The 16,492-nt window shown below is 44.3% G+C and overlaps 1 protein-coding gene across 6 annotated transcripts in view; it reads left to right on the top strand.

The window, feature by feature from the left end:
- Window positions 1-16,492, top strand: part of Vps8 (VPS8 subunit of CORVET complex) — a 212,800-nt gene that overhangs the window by 70,150 nt on the left and 126,158 nt on the right. For all 6 annotated transcript variants that reach the window (XM_087902093.1, XM_087902102.1, XM_087902095.1 and 3 more), the window contains 2 exons: window positions 9,521-9,567; window positions 14,261-14,483. In XM_087902093.1, coding sequence (XP_087758219.1) covers window positions 9,521-9,567; window positions 14,261-14,483 — 270 coding nt within the window. The remainder of the gene's footprint in view (window positions 1-9,520; window positions 9,568-14,260; window positions 14,484-16,492) is intronic.

Raw genomic sequence — 16,492 nt, 5'->3', positions numbered from 1 at the left:
AGGAGACGGTGTGGAATGTGGTGAAAGACTTCGTGTAACTGTGAGTCGCAAGAGCATGAGACCCGAGGATATTCAGTTTTAGGCTGTCCCTTATTGTTTCGTGATTTCTGAGGCCAGTCTGGTGTCTAGAAGATGAGAGGGGGAGAAGGCAGAGCAGGAAGGAGAGGGGGAGGAGTAGGAGCTCGCGCATTTTAGTATGAGATGAAGTCCTGCTGATGAAATAGCTCTTGGATGAATGCCTTTCTGTTGTTAGATGTATTCAAATAAAGGGAGGATGACTTCTGACTAGGAGGGACATTGTCTTTTTAATATTTATTTCATATTATAATATTTTATACTTGTACCTGTATGTATTATGTTTTGATTCTATTCACCCTGTTGCCATATCTTTTCTCCCTTTTCTCCCTGCTCATCCCTTCTTCCTCCCCCATCCTCTTCTACTTGCATGTCTTGTCACTTGTCTTTTTATTCTTTAACCTTAGATCTCGAAGAGGAGTAGAGCCTGTAAGCCTCTCCCCACATCAGAGAGTGAACTGCCCATAAACCCGCAGGAAGAGGAAGACCCTCTTCTATGTTAGGACAGAATGTCGACGGACCAGGTCTTGTGCAGGTCTTGTATAGGTAGTAGCAGCCGTAGAGAGCTCATGAGAGCAGTGTTAATGCCATGCTTAGAAGACAATGGTCCATGACACTCCCTTTCCTCTGGCCCTCACATTCTTCCTGAGCCTCTTCTGTGATGTGCTTGGGAGCAGGTGGTGTAGATACCCCATTTAGGACTGAGTGTTTGACATCACTTAGGTAAACCAAGAGTGTCTGCAGTGACCACCACCCATCTCTTACCAGGCCCAAGGGCAGCAGGAGCTTTGGCATCAGCGTGATTATGTAGAAGGAAGTTGACAGGCGGGTACATCATGCCCAGTTAGCCTAACAGCAGAAGTAACTTCCTCACTAGGAGCAGACTCCTGTCCGAGTTTACTGTACCAGATGTGAATTCCCTCTTGTAGAGCAGGCCTCAACTCAATTAGAAAAAAGTGGCTTTTCTCCGTAATCGCACCAGTGGGCACACCTTGACTGCTGGCTTTAGTGTAACTGACCAGCTGAGTGAGACCATTGGTGACAGCTCTCCCGCAGCAGCCTGGGAGCACATTCTAGCACCATGAAATGCCAACAGGGAGGGAGCTTCCGACTCAGTTTCAGCTTTGTTCCTTCATGTCCTGGACCAAAGCACCTGGAGTCTCACACAGTGGGGTCTTCCCTTCTAGTTCCCAAGGGCAGTCGACAGCAGAGGCCATAGTCTCTATTGTTTCGGGGGACCCACAGGACCTTTCTGGCCAACGACCTATAAGAGGAAGTTTGCCCCTAGCATTTAGATTCTTCATTCCTTCCTTGCTTCCTGTCTGTGACTGTGCCATCTATGTCCGCCTGTTTCTGCTCTGTCTTCTGTGTGTGCACATGTGTGAGTGTGTGCACATGGAAGCCAGAGACGGATACTGAGGGTCCTCCTCAATTGTTCTCCTCCTTAGTTTTTGAGACAGGGCCTCTCGCTGAGCCTGGAGCTCACCTATTTGAGTAGACCGACTGGGTAGCAGTCCCCAGGGGTTCTCCTGTCATCTCTGCCGTGTGCTGGGTTACACATATGTTGCCATGCCCTGCTTTTACGTGGGGATTGGGCATTGGACTCAGTTCTCATGCTTGCACGGCAAGCATTTTGTCAGTTTAGCCATCTCCCCATACCCCTGGGATTTTCATATGATAGCTTTATGTTCTGAGACTGGCTTTCTCCCTCTATACACGGGACTTAGGAATAGTACTTTTAAAAAGACTTCCTTTGCTGGGTGAGATCATTTGAGTTAGTGTCTAGTCTAGGTTTGCTGTACTTTAATCCTTAATCCCACTGCTCAGCAGTATGAGGCAGAAAAATCATAGGTGCAAGGCCAGCCTGCATCACTGAGTGAGACCTTGCCTCAAGAAAAACAAATTTTAAAAATAAAACTATTATTGAAAACAGGAAAACTAACCCAACTAGTTAAAATGTCAGTAGTGCTAATTATGTTCTACCAGCAGGTGGCGCCTCATGCCTGCTACCAGCCACCTCACTTTTCTTTTGGAATCAGTATGCAATGCCTGCTGTTCAGGTTTCTGCCTTCCTCTACCTGCCATTGGAATTTTTGAAGGTGTTCTATTGAACCTGCAGAACACTTTTAGTATTGTAATATCTCCATAATATTAATCCTGCCAATTCTGGAGCATGGCAGACTTCTTCAGTGCCTGGTGTCTCGTTCAGTTTCTTTTCTAGTGTCTGCACATTGTGCAGGCGCTTACCTCTGTGGCTATGTTTCTTCCTCTCTTCTTCAGTGGTGGATGAGGCAATTTTATTATTCTTTATTATTTTATTATCTTTCTCAGCAAATTTGTTATTGGTATGTATAAAAATTGGTCATGTGCTTTGATTTTGTCTCCTGCAACTTTATTGAAAGTATCATCAGATCTAGCATTTTTCTGGTGGAGTTCATGAGATCCTTCAAGTACATCAAAACAGGGACAGTCTGACGTCTTCCTTGCATGTGTGTTTATCAGGGAAATTGTCTGTTGTGTTTTGTTTTGTTTGTGTGTGTGACATGTATGTTCTTGTCTTGTTTTGCTGTCGGAAATACCTGCTTCTTAGAATGACTTTTTTCTTAGAATACCATTGGTTAATAAAGAAATTACTTTGGGCCTATTGCAGCACAGAATAGGGCAAGGTGGGAATTCCAAGCAGAGGAGGAGAGAGTAGGCGGAGTCAGGGAGACGCCATGTAGCTGCCTGAGGAGAAAGACGCCTGCGAGCCCGTACTGGTAAACCACGAGCCTCCTGATAAAATATAAAATAATAGAATTGGATTAATTTAAGATGTAAGAGCTAGCTAGAAATATGCTTAAGCTATTGACCAAACAGTCTTGCAATTAATATAGTTTCTGTGTGAGTATTTTGGGTCTGGGCAGCCGGGAAATGAATGAGCAGTCTTTGCCTCCAGTTGTTGAGGTTTTGCTATTTTCTACGGTTTTGTTGATGGTTCTGTTTGGGTGGATAAATGGCAGGTTTTTTCCTTCTCGTTGGTTTGCTGGTGAATTGATTCCAGCCTTGTTGTGCTCCATTATCTGTTTTCTTGTGAAATACACTCTCTCCTGTGTCCTTGTGGGCAGAATAATCTTCTTCTGCATAGAGTATCCCTTAAGAATTTTCTACAGTGCTGGCTCTGTTGTCATGAATTGCCTCAGTTTGTTCTGGAAACACTCGTTTCTCTGTCAGTTTTAAGAGAGAGCTTGGCTTCATGGAATGAACTTGGTTGGCAGTTACTTTTTAGTGCTTAAAATCTACAGGAGCCATGGTTTCCTGGCTTTCGGTGCCGGTGACAAATCTGCTATGTCTGCTTTTGTGTGTGTTTGGAAGTCTTTCCTTTATAGCTTTTAGTATGATTTCTCAGCTTTGTATTTTGACATTTTGCTATGACATGCCGTGACTAGGTTCTTCTGTGGTCACGTCTAAATGTCTTTGAGTTTGGATGTTTTCCCCTGGGTCTGGGAAGTCTTTACTAGATTTTCACATTGTGTTTGTATATGCCTTTAGCCTTTATCTCTTCTCCTTCTGCCTCATGGCTTTGTAGGTGGGTCTTGAACATTTTGCAGAGTTCTTGGAAGTCTGGGTTGTGACCATTAATTGTGATTATTAATTGCCTTTTCTTGTTATACATCTCTATGTGCTGTTGTCTTGACATTGTCTCCATACCTGGAATTCATTTTGGGCTTGATCATGTCTCTGGTGATATTTTCTGCTGTTTTGTTCAGTTTGGTTTTGTTGGTTTTGAGACATAATCTCACTATGCAGTTCTGGCTGTCCTGAAACTTGCTCTATGGAACAGGATGGCTTGAATTCATAGAGTTCCATCTGCCTCTGCCTCCTGAGTGCTAGGGTTAAAGGTGTGTACCACCCACCTTGAGTTTTTTTAACAATAACTTTTATTTTTTTACTGTTTTATATATATAATTTATTTTGATGATACTTACCCCACCCCTCTCTCCTGTCTCCTTCTGCAACCGCATTTCTTCCTAGCATACCCTTGCTTGTTTGTTTTTGAATAGCCCACTGAGTTTAATCAGGGCTGTTTGCACAGGCCTGGGTGTAGGGCATTTACTGGATTGTGGGGATGTACCAGAGCCCACAGCCATAAGCTGTCAACAGGGCCTGAGATAGGGGTGGGACCTCATAGTCCTCCCCCATCCAGGCAGAAATGTTCCAATCTGTATCTAAAGCTTTTATGCAGGTCCTTCTGTGTGATTTATTCTTTGATTTCCCAAATTTCTGTATGGTTATTTTTCAGGATCTCAATTTTTTTGATGAATTTTTCTTCATTGTTTCAAATTTTATCTTCAAGCTAATGTTTCTTCCTTTTTTAAAATATTTTATGTTCATGGGTGTTTTGCCTGCACGGGTGTTTGTGTACCATGTGCATGAAATACCCAAAGAAGCCAAAAACCCTTAGAGCTGGGGTTACAGATGATAGTGAGCCACCATGTGGGTGCTTAGAATTGGACCCAGGTCCTCTGCAAGAGCAGCCAGTGCTCTCGGCTGCAAAGCCATCTCTCCAGTCTAGTTACTCATGCTTTTATGTACTTTGGTATCATTCTTGTCTTGGTTCCAAATTAATTTTATAACTTACTTTCTTAGTATGAATTGATACTATTTTATTCATCTGCTTAGTAGCCCCTATTTCTGGCTCTTCAGTCATCTCATTATCTTTTAGTACCGAGAAGTTGTTAGCCTATGGATGTGCCCTATTTATTTGTTTGTTTGCCTATTTATTTTTGCGTGTGTTCTTTTTTGAGTATCTGTTGGATGTTTGTATCTTCTGGTTTATAGTTTCTCTCTTTTCCTACTGTCTTTTTTTTGTTTTGTTTTGTTTTGTTTTTAACATAAGTCATCCTGGTGAATTGTCCTCTTGGATTTATGTTCGGGGAAAATTCAAGTACAGTAACGCATGCACTGGCTCGGTTGCAGTGTTATCGCAGGAGGACACACTTGTCCCTTGTGTACCCTATGAAGTTCAAGACAGCAGCATTAGGGTACTGGTTGGGGAGAATGCAGCTTGTAGTTTTTTTAGGAAGAAGGTACCAGTATTCATGTAATAGCGTAAGGAAGGAATGGGAAAGTGGGTAAGGTTGGAATGAGAAGGACCTTAGAGAACACTATGTACTTTCTGACTTAGGAGCATTTTCAAGAAGGTTTGTGAGATCAGCATTCTTAGAGCCATGTCTTCAAATTGCTGGTTTCTGGGTTTTATATTGAGAGGTCATTTCATTAAGGCTGTAGGAAACATTGTTAGCTCTGGCATTGACTGTCGCTGGGTAAGTCAGGGGTCAACCCGAGGAGTTAGTGCTCTCCCAGATGGCAGGCTTACTTCCTGGCCTTTATTCTTAGAACCACTGCATCTCCAAGAGTCATTCGGGCCATTTCCCTCTTGTGTGTGGTGTGCTCTTTCTGGATGGAAACATTATTGAATTCCCTGTTGAGCTACCGCGGTCTCCCAGCGCTTTCACTTTCCTGTTTGGGATTCCGGTCATGCACACACGGGCACTCCTTCTTTCTACTTTCTGCTGCCTCTTGCTCTCTTCCCCCCTTCCTGCCTGTTCTATGTCCTCTATCCCAAACACTTCACTCACCGCTCCAGCCTCTGCAGCTGGCTCTCCCTGACACTAGGAAGACAAAGCCCTCAGTTGACACACCAGCCACTTCCCAGCAGTGGAATCATGCATAAGTGCCTTAGTAATTTCCAGTGCTGTTAAACAGCAGTGCGTGCCCCTCCCCTTTTGTTTTAAAACCTGTATTGGTGGAGAAGAACTGACGAGGGATGGAATGCTGCTTTCTAAGAACACTTTAAATGTAGTTCTCCTTTTCTTCTTTGCCTCTAATAGTTTTTAAAATAGATTCCAGAAACTGGTAAGTTTTAAGGTTTTACTGCAGGCATTGGCAACCCTTAGTGGCCCGTATTCGTGGTACATTATCTCATGAGATGTTCGGATGTTTTATTTTCAGTACATCTTTAAGGGGGGCTTTATGGGTGGTGCTTACTCTTCCTTGGGGGAGTTTGGGAACCTGGTTCTTTCAGGTAAGGCCTTACTCGCACCTTTTCCCAAAACCAGTACGTTAATTTCTCGGCCTGGGTGTTCCCATTCTAAGGAGGTAGTGGCAGTCTGTTACCAGGGTCTTAGTGACAGTCTCAAAGAGGACAGTTTATCCCACCTAGCCATGACTCAGTGGTTAAGAGCACTGCTTGCTCTTCCAAAAATCCTGAGTTCAATTCCCAGCAGCCACATGGTGGCTCACAACCATCTGGTGCCCTCTTGAGGAAGAGACCTGGTCAGTCGTCCTCATCAACTTAGACCATGAAACCCAATTGGACAAGTTCAACCGAACTGCCATATATGGGCTGCCCATGCCTGCTGCATCATTGCCAGGGCAATTTCAGCCAGGAGCTAGGTTTTCACCTTCAAATTTCCTTTTATTGAGGATGCAGGGTAGGTAAGAACCCCAGTTCTAGGTGTTTCCTCTGCTCCACTCTAAGCCTCTTCACGTGACCAACAGACCTACAGCGCCACCTGGTTGACTTCTGCTGCCTCGCTTTGCTTCTCAGTCCTCTGTCAAAAGCTACTGAGTGCCAGGCCCAGCACTCCCTCAGGGTTCAGAACAGGACTTCTACCACCAGCGAAGACTGGCTTGGGAACGGGGTCTGAGGGGTAGAACTAGCTGACTGACTCAGACTGTTTTACCTGCATGTTTCTTTATTCCTTGGGGGGAGAAGGGTATAAGGGGTAAGGGTATAAGGCATAGGGCATAAGGGATAAGGCCTTAGACATAGGGGCATAAGGGATAAGGGTATAAGACATAGGGCATAAGGCCTTAGACATAAGGGCAAAGCATAAGGGTAAAGGCTTCAGGCACAGGGCATCAGGGTAATAAAGTGAGAAAGGCAAAGCATAAAGCATAAGAGTAAAAGAAGGAGGTGATCTATCTCACAAAGCTTTGGGTTACATCCGCACACAGACAAGCTAACAACCCCATAGGCAGCAACAGTAGTATCAAGCGTGCATTTTCACAGATCTGGCAAAGAGGTGCTTTATGTTTCAGAGCGGGCGTGGCTGTGAAGTTCCCCTGTGGCTGGGAACACTGGTAGCCGTACTGACCTTTGGGCTTGATTTGCTTTAGCTCTAGCTGGTTGAGTTAAAAGGGATCTCTTCTGGGGACTCCAGCAGGGTGCCAGGTGAGAATTTTTCTCTATGACGCTAGTTTTAGCTTTTTCCTGTATAAACAATTAATTTCCTGGGTTATGATCCTATGTTAGTTAAAACCAAGGTAAAGGGTAAAGACAGAATAGTAGTAGCCTGGTAAGTCAGAGCAGAAGACCAGTAGATGTTAGAGCAGACATACTACCTCCTTTCTTATCAGTGACTGCTGTCAATAAAGTGTGAGGGGACCACTTTTGTGTAGATTTTGGCTGTGAGAGCAAGGACTTGACTGAATCCTTTTCACACCATGGCTTCATGGTGTGGGGGAGGTATCCAGTTGCCCTACAGGAAAAGTCAGGTTGGGATACTATAGAAGGGAGAAATGCCATGATTTCACAGGATTTCTACAGAACGGACAATGACTTATCCAAAGGACAGAAGGGTTCTCCAGGTGGAGTGTACGTCTGCCCTTCCTGCGAATAGTCCAATAGCTGTGCATTGACTGTATAACCCTTGTGGGCTCCCACATCCGTCCACTTCAGACCCTGCTCGTCTTTTCTTTTGTGAGAGTCCGGCTGTGAATTTTACTAATTTATGTAATTTTAAAAGATGTATTATGACTTTTAATTATATGTATTACACACACCCAGACACAAATACACGAACTCTGTGTGTGTGTGTGTGTGTGTGTGTGTGTGTGTGTGTGTGTGTGTGTGTGTATGTCTGTGAGTGAGTGTAGGTGCACATGGAGGTGGAAGGGTTGGAGCCTTTGGAACTATTACAGCTAATGTGGGTACTAGGGGCTCAACTTGGGTCCTTAACTGCTGAGAGATTTCTAACCCTTATCTGTGTATTTTAAACTGTTTCTTTGGACTCCTCCCCACCCCCAGCATTCCTGAGTAGTCCCACCCAGTTATCCAGCCTGCAGTATTCTCTTCCAGAACGTTGAGATCCTATGTAGCTCTAATGCTTAGTGACTCTGGGAGTTTAATTCCTGGTTTAAACCTCATGCATTTATTTATTCTGCTTGAGTGTATGTGTGGGCATTTAGGTACTGTGGCACAGGTCTGGGCATCAGAGGACAACCTGAAGGAGTCAGGCCCCTCATCCCACCATGTGGGTTTGAGCCAGGACGTTAGGCCGGGTGACAAGTGCTTTTACTGATGAGCCATCTGACCAGCCCACAGGTCCTATTTGCCAAGAGTCTCAATAAAGTTATAAATCTGGTCCCGAGGAATATTGACAAGGAAGGGGGACGGGCCAAGGACAGCCCCGTGATCACATCAGGATTACAGGTTCTCTTTACATCTTCCCTCTGGCAAGAAGGCTTTCCTGCTGTGACCTGTGTCCAGTGTGGACTGTGTTCTGTGTGGTCCACTAGCCCTGATGGGACTGCTTTTCTGCCTGGGTCTAGGTCTCTTGGATGTAGGTGTCCTGTACTGAGGATGAGAGACGACAGCAAGCCCAGACTGTTAGCTTCCAGCCATAGTGAGCTGCTATTCGAAAAAGGCCAAAATTATGAGTTGCCACCCACTTTATATGAGACTATACATGATGAACTCTGAAATATAAAACTGAGAAGTTAAATCAACTATAAAGTTAGTTTAGAATGTAAGCAAAAACATAGGTAAATTTAAGTCACTTGAAGCACCATCAACACTAAATATATTTCCAATTTGATGTCTGTTATTTATTTTAATGTCATTGTAAACTCTATAAGCTTATACTTAATAATGCTAAAAATAGAAAATTTTACTATTTTCTCATGTTTATATTGAATTTAATTCAATTTCTTATTGCTTTTCTCTCTTGCCCATTGCTGCCCTCTCCTTCTGTTACATAACTACAGTAAATACCCCCAAAATGGATTTAAACATTTTTTTGGGCAGGGGGCTGGAGATGACTCAGCAGTTAAGGGCACTGGCTGCTCTTCCAGAGGACCTAGGTTTGATTCTCCTAACACACATGGCAGTTCACACCTGTCTGTAACTTCAGTGGATTCGATGCTTTCTTCTGGCCTCTGTGGGCTATATGCCTATTGTGAACAGATATACACACAGGCAGAACATCCATGAATATAAAACAAAAATAAAGTCTTAAAAAAACAAACCTCCTACCCTCGAATTGTGGGTGCAGATTTGCTTGTGGACAGCCGGTCCAAAGTTGTATCATCCTAGGAGTCTCCCAGCACCTAATGCCGACCTTTGCTTTCCCAGTGGCTGTGGGTCGGGGAGCTGATGCCCTTTTATGTTGTCTTCCAGGATACAGTGCCCGTCATAGTGGACTACTGCCTTCTGCTTCAACGGAGGTGAGTGCCCATTGCTCGTCAGCCCAAGTAATTCTATAGATTTAACTAGAATTTTTCTTACTTTGCACAGCTTCATTCTCTCATTTTCAGACCCTTCATACGATGAACTTTTCCCAACAGAAGCTTGTGGTTTATCATCTGTGCTTGTGTGCAACCGAAACAGAGGGAAGGGCATCACATAGGGTGATGCAACTCTTTTTAAAATTTTTTTAAAACAATCTTTTTCTCATTTTGCATAGCTAACCAGGTTCCCACTCCCACTCCGATCCACTCCACTTTGCCCCCACCCTAGCCCCTATCCACTCTTCAGAGAGGGTAAGGCTTCCCAAGGGGTGGCAACAAAGTCTGGCACATCACTTTGAGGCAGAATCGAGGCCCTCCCCCCTTATCTAGGCTGAGCAAGGTATCCCTCCAAAGAGAATGGGCTCCAAGACGGCAGTTCAAACTCTAGGGATAAATCCTGGCCCCACTGCCAGTGCCCCTATAGACTGCCCAAGTCATCCAGCCGTTGCCCACATTCAGTGGGCCTAGTTTGATCCTATGCAGGTTTCTCTGCTATCTTTCCAGGGTCAGTGAGCTCCCACAGGTCAGCTGTTTTGGTAGGTATTAACCATCATGGTCTTGACCCCTTTGCTCATATTATCGCTCCTCCCTCTCTTGGACTGGAAGCTCAGCCCAGCGCTTACTGTGGATCTCTGCAGGGTGGTACAACTCTTATGGGCTGTCACTCACCACGGTATTTCATGTCATTCAAAAGAGGCTAGGTTCATTTTGCTAATTTACCTTTTTTTTTCCCCCAGAGCTTTTTTATTTAACAATGAAGTCAGTGTAAAACTCTGGATTAGATTTTTTAGGTTTAAAAATTAAGTTTATTGATTTCCAACATGTACTAGTTCATAGTCTTCAACACTCATTGTAATGGCCAAGCTCCTAGGTCCTTTACATCGGTGTCTCTAATTGTAGCACCTTGTGAACGTGTACGGCAATGGGCTGAGCCTTGCTCTTCTATTTTATAGACGATGCTCCACGGTAGCAAGTGGCTAAGAGACTTGTCCGCTTCACACAGGCACTGTTGGGGAAAGGTGGGGTTCTCAGCGCAGGAGTCCAGCTCCTGTGCTCTTTGTCCTAGCCGGTAGCTAAGGCCACTTTCTAAGGCTGAAGGTCACGTGTGAGTATATAATTCTCGTACAGCTATAACCCTACAGCATTCATGTGACTTATGAATATACATGTCTGTTGGGAGCCACATTCATGTGGAAGTGGAAGTGAAGGTTATTTAGGGACAGTCATTTGCTGTGTCTGATTTTGATTGAGTTGTAGGAACCCTAATTCCTGTACCCTCATGGCTTAAATTGACCCCAGTGTTTTAACTGTCATCGGTGACATGTACTGTGCCCACAGCAGAGATACTGTTGACAGTGTTGTATTGTACATTTTCCTCTTGATAAGTCAGCATTGAGTGAGAAGTTTCTTCAGGTGCGAAGACCTGAGGAGTCTCAGCGCCGTAAAGCTGTTAGAGCCCTCTGTGTCCTCCTTTCTTGACTTAGTGTTATTTTTTTTACCCCATTTTCACACTCAGTTTCTTGCTAGTTATGTTTTTAATTTTTAAAATAACCTTAGTAATTTTAGGTTTATATATTTTGTTTCGTTTAACTCTCATACTTCAGAGAGGCAATGCTAGCCTTGTTTCCGGAGCAGGAAGCGCAGATAAAGAGGCTTCCTAATGGTGTTAGATACTGCAGTCGGCCTAACTCTTCACATTGAGAGAGTTCTGATTATAGAAGGACATGCGTCTCATACTAAATAAGCGTGACACTCGGTGCAAAGTGACTGTTTAATACTTGACGGTTGAATGACAGAGGTGACTTGTGCTCACTGTCTGGAGTTCTGGGTGCTCTCATAGTGGTACGAAGTTAAAATGACCCCAACAGTTGTAAAATGAAGGACAAGATAGGGTAAGAAGTTTGCCAGAAACTTTTCATGTTATTCCCAGAAATGATTTGTAGATAGACATTTCTTATATGTATGATTTGAAAAGAAAATATTCTCCAGTCTGTCAGCTAGCCTGAGATCAGGGACTTCTCATTAAACCAGAACACGTTAAGAGAAGCCGGAACTCTTCCCCTTCTCACGTTAGAATCCCATTATTGCCCCTGGTTCCCACAAACCTCTCTCCAGCAGTCTTCTTTCTGATACCTCAGCGTGTTTTCCTCTGGACTGTGCCAGGGTAAATACAGTGTCACTGGGAGTCTCACGGAGGAATACCTGAGTCATGGTATACCTGGTATACAGAGGACTATCTGGTCTTTCCGCAGCCTTCCCTCCGTCCTCCTTGGCTCACGTGCACAGGTCCTCGTTGTCTGGTCTGATAGAAATGCTACAGTTCCCCGAGTCTCAGAACTAGACTCTATCCGTCCAGCTTTTACTGGGTGAGGGTCCCACGTGCCTTTGTTTTCTTTCGCTCCTGGTCTGGTCCTAGCCTGCTTTTTAAGGTCCAGCAGCCGCAGGAGGGTCAGGGCAGCATCATCACCGTGGCTCAAAGACCTGAGGTTGAGCTCCTCTAGATTTAGCTTCTTCCCCTCTGGCTTTCTTTTCAGTTGGCCTAAGATCCTGTCTAGTCCTGGGCTTAGGGGAAGGAGAGAATAAGCTGTTTGATCAGCATTGATTCTTTATTCCTAAGCCATCTATCTGGTAGGTTCCTTCCGTTTCAAACATGGTAATTAAAGTGTTAGAGGTGAATATGTAGTGTTAAATCAGTACTAAATGCTAGAGGTTTTGTAACATTTTAGAGATGCCACAGATAATGAAGTCACAGCGGTAGGTGGTAGGCTTGCTAGAGCAGAGGGAGGGTGTGCCACTTCCCATCTTTCTCTGTAGGCTGGTATTCTCCGAGAAGGACTCATGTCATTGAGATTCCCCTAGGAGCAAATTGTGTACAGTGCAAATATCATTTTATTAGACTTAATATCAGTTTTATCACCCATGTGAAGTAATCATAATTTTAAAAATCGTGTAAAGATGGGTGCAGTATTGGATTTTATTTTAGTAAAGTGAAATGAAGCTGACCACATTAAGTTTTCATCACTGTGGGCAGTATCCAGAGGGATTAAGCTCATGACTCGACTGTATGGGAGCCAAGCTGGCAAGTCCTTCAGGAAGCCCAGTGGACACACAGTAGTCCTTGGATATCGGCTCTGGCTCGGTGTACTTAGTGTAGATAATCGGCAAGTCTGTTGCTTTGACAATGCCCACTTCTCTTTCCTCTCAGAATTTGCAGGTATTATCAAATAAGTTCTTCACGTTAAAAAAAGTTATAAAACTCGTAATGTGTAAGATGAGTTTAATTATTTTTTTCGTTTGCAGCAAAAAAAAAAAGCTCTCTAAAGCATATCCGTTAATGTGAGTGTTAGTAAAAGTGACGCCACTAGAACCTTATCTGTTATTCATAATGGACTCTGTTATAGAAGGTGAAGCTGAAAATAGCGCACATTTTCAGCACAAAATAGGCTGACGTTAGCCTTGCAGGAAATGCGTCAGCACCCCAGAGAATAAAGATGAAGTGTAGAGACTGTGTGTGCCTTCCTCTCATCTCCTCACTGATGAGAAACTGTGTGCACCTTCCTCTCATCTCCTCCCTGATGAGAAACTGTGTGCACCTTCCTCTCATCTCCTCCCTGATGAGAAACTGTGTGTGCCTTTCATCTCCTTCCTGATGCTGAGTAGATTTTCATGTTGTAGAATTCTGTTTCCTTTTCATTTGAGGTAGTGATATGGATAGGCGTTCCTGAGCCTGGTTCTTCTTGTCCTTTGGTCCTAGCCCAAGTGGTCTAGCCCTAGTCTTGTCAACATTGTCCCTGCCCTTCACACAGAGGTGTCTCTGCTGTTTGCTGAACTTGTGGTTTTCCTGGGAAAGTGAAGGATCAGAGACGGAGATGAAGCTCATCTGTACCTCACTGGGAATGTTTAGGTGCCGGAAACGGGAGCAGGGTACATGGTTCTTTGACACTTTTCCTCCTCCATCGAGTCTTCCCGCTTAACACCCACTATCAGTGTTACTGCTCTCTGAAGCAGTTGTCCCACCGCTGAACACAGGCCGTAGGCCAGAGAGCTGGGCTCGGATCCTCACTGGTATCTCCAGCGTGGTTTTCAGCAGGCAGCTGAACTTGGTCAGCTTCATTTGTTTTATACTTACTTATGTATTTATTTTAGTGGGGAGAACATGCTGCAGCGTTGAGTGTGTAGGTGAGAGGAAAACTTGCAGGACTGTTTCTCTCCTTCGACCCCTTGGGGCCTGAGATCAGGTTGTCAGTCTTGGTGGCGAGCCCCCTTACTCACTGACTAATCTTGCTGACTCTGTTTGTTTTGAGGCAGTTTTGTGTTTAGTCCAAGATGGCCTTAACCTGATAATCACCTGGCCTCAGCTTTCTGGGTGGTAGGATTACTGGAATGTATCACTGTGTTTGGCAACATTTTTTTTTTCTTCTAAAAGAATTGTTGGGAAGGGTTGCTTTGTGCAGTATTGCAATGTAAAGTTCGATGCAAACCTTGTTAATGTTTCTATTAAACTGATGTAAATTGAAGTTTGGAAAAGATGTGACATACTTAGACTAAATTTAATAAATAAATTTGGAATAAATAAATAAATAAAATTTGGAATGTTCCTAACGCTACTATTTTTTTCTTTCTTTTATAGGGATCTTTTATTTAGCCAAATGTACGACAAATTAAGTGAAAACTCAGTGGCAAAAGGAGTGTTTTTGGAGTGCCTTGAGCCATATATTTTAAGTGATAAATTGGTGGGAATTACACCTCAGGTCATGAAAGACTTGATTGTTCATTTTCAAGACAAAAAGCTAATGGATAGTGTGGAAGCCCTCATTGTGCACATGGACATCACCAGCCTAGACATTCAGCAGGTGAGTCGACAGTCTGCCCGCTCGAGTAAGCACTGTTCCTTCATTGATCGTGTTTGCCTGACCAATAGGCCTCCATCTGCCTTCCACAGACCCCAATTGTGTGGGGTTCAGGCAGCTGTGGCTGAGGGTGTATGTGGGGTTCAGGCAGCTATGGCTGAGGGTATATGTGGGGTTCAGGCAGCTATGGCTGAGGGTGTGTGTGGGGTTCAGGCAGCTGTGGCTGAGGGTGTGTGTGGGGTTCAGGCAGCTGTGGCTGATGGTATATGTGGGGTTCAGGCAGCTGTGGCTGATGGTGTGTGTGGGGTTCAGGCAGCTGTGGCTGATGGTATATGTGGGGTTCAGGCATCCTAGTTGTCAAGTGTCTCTTCATAAAGCTTAGATTTAAGGAGAGAAGTTTGGCAGTGAGCAGAAAGATAAGTTAAAAAACCAGAGACTTTTTGAAAACAAATGTTACATTACAAATCAAACAGGACAATATAGTAGAGATAGGCTGCGTGAGGTTGGCTAACTATAGAAAATTGTTCTGACTGGTGGAAAGTATCAGAAAACTGAGATGGTGGTGCATGCCTGTAATCACCCCAGGATTTGTGGTTGTGGAAGCAATGCCAGGAGGATAGAGGTTTAAGTTATGGGCTACAGAGTAAGACCACAGCCAGTCTGGGATACATAAGACTCTCTTTCAAAGAGAGAGAGAAAAGGCATTCAGACAGAGAGAGAAGAAATCAATAATAGCACATGTATTTTGGACAAGAAGATCGTTTTAGGTAAAAACCACCAAAGGGAGAAGAGGTTCTGCCTTGAGCGTTAGAATGACAGGGGAAGAGACGAGCAGACCGGAGCCTGGTGGGCAGAAGCAGAGCTCGCTGCGCATTGTGTTCTGAGTGCTGTACAGAAGTCAGGAGGCTGTTTCAGCAGAATCACTGTGCTGCCAGGGATGGCAGTGTGCTGGGGGGCGTCAGCTTGCTCTGATGTTAGCGAGACTGTAAGTTGGCGTGAGGGAATGAGAGTCTGTGAAGACTTGTGTTACGGACAGGGTGAGCAGTGGTCGCCTGGAGGGGGCTGGAGAACGAGCGGTCCGAGCTTGAGAGGCAGGCCCGGAGTCTTGTTTGCTGTTTGTCTTGCGATAGTTGCTAGACATCTCGTGAAGAATATTAAGCAGCTGGGTGGGAGCCGAGGGAGGCTAGGGTTGAAGATGTACGTATCAGTTACGGCAAGGAGACCGTAACTCAGGAGACAGGGCGGAAATCCTAGCAATACCTCTTGTTTTTCTGCTTCTGCCTCTGCCAGAGGGCTGGTTACGACACAGCCCTCAAGTGAAGAGAAGACAAGGACCTCATTCTAGCCACCTGCCCTTTTCTAAACGTTCTCTCTCCTCTCTGTTCATCCACACCACGTCCTTTTCCATGTAGTTTCCCATCCTCACTGTCTTCTGCCCATGCAACCCGTCCTGTTCATTTCGGTTTTTGGTTCGTGTGCCAGGTGTCCTTGAGGTCCTAGCTTGTATGCTGTTCCAAATGACTTTAGATGTTGAATATTGAGTCAGGTTCCTTTAGAATGCTTATTGTAATCGTAAACAATGCTGTGTGTGTGTGTGTGTGTGTGTGTGTGTGTGTGTGTCTTTAGCTGAATATCTTCCACAAGTCTTGTTATTATTTGTTTTATTTTTGACATTATAATTAAATCATTTCCCCTTCCCTTCTTCCCTCCAAACCCTCTCATATATCCCTCTTTATGAGTCTTAACTCACACCATTTCATTGTCTTCTCTGATGTGTGTCCAAGCTGAGTGTATGTTCTAGGAAGGTAGAGCTCAAGGCTGGAATTGTCTGTCACTTTATTCTAGTGCTAAAGAGATGGATTGTAAATTTTTGAAGAACAGTTTTAATTACTAAAAGTAAAATGAAAGTTGAAAAGGAAAGGCTACAAAGAAACAAAGTTAGAGGTTGAGGGCCATTAAAGTAGCTATTGTGCCCTTTGAACCACTATTGAACCTGCAGTAACATCCTTCCA

The sequence above is a fragment of the Myodes glareolus genome, chromosome 2 (assembly GCF_982192425.1).
Source record: "Myodes glareolus chromosome 2, mMyoGla1.1, whole genome shotgun sequence".
Lineage (NCBI taxonomy): Eukaryota > Metazoa > Chordata > Mammalia > Rodentia > Cricetidae > Myodes > Myodes glareolus.
The sequence above is the reverse complement of the archived record's forward strand: the minus strand, read 5'-3'. Positions and strand labels throughout refer to the sequence as shown.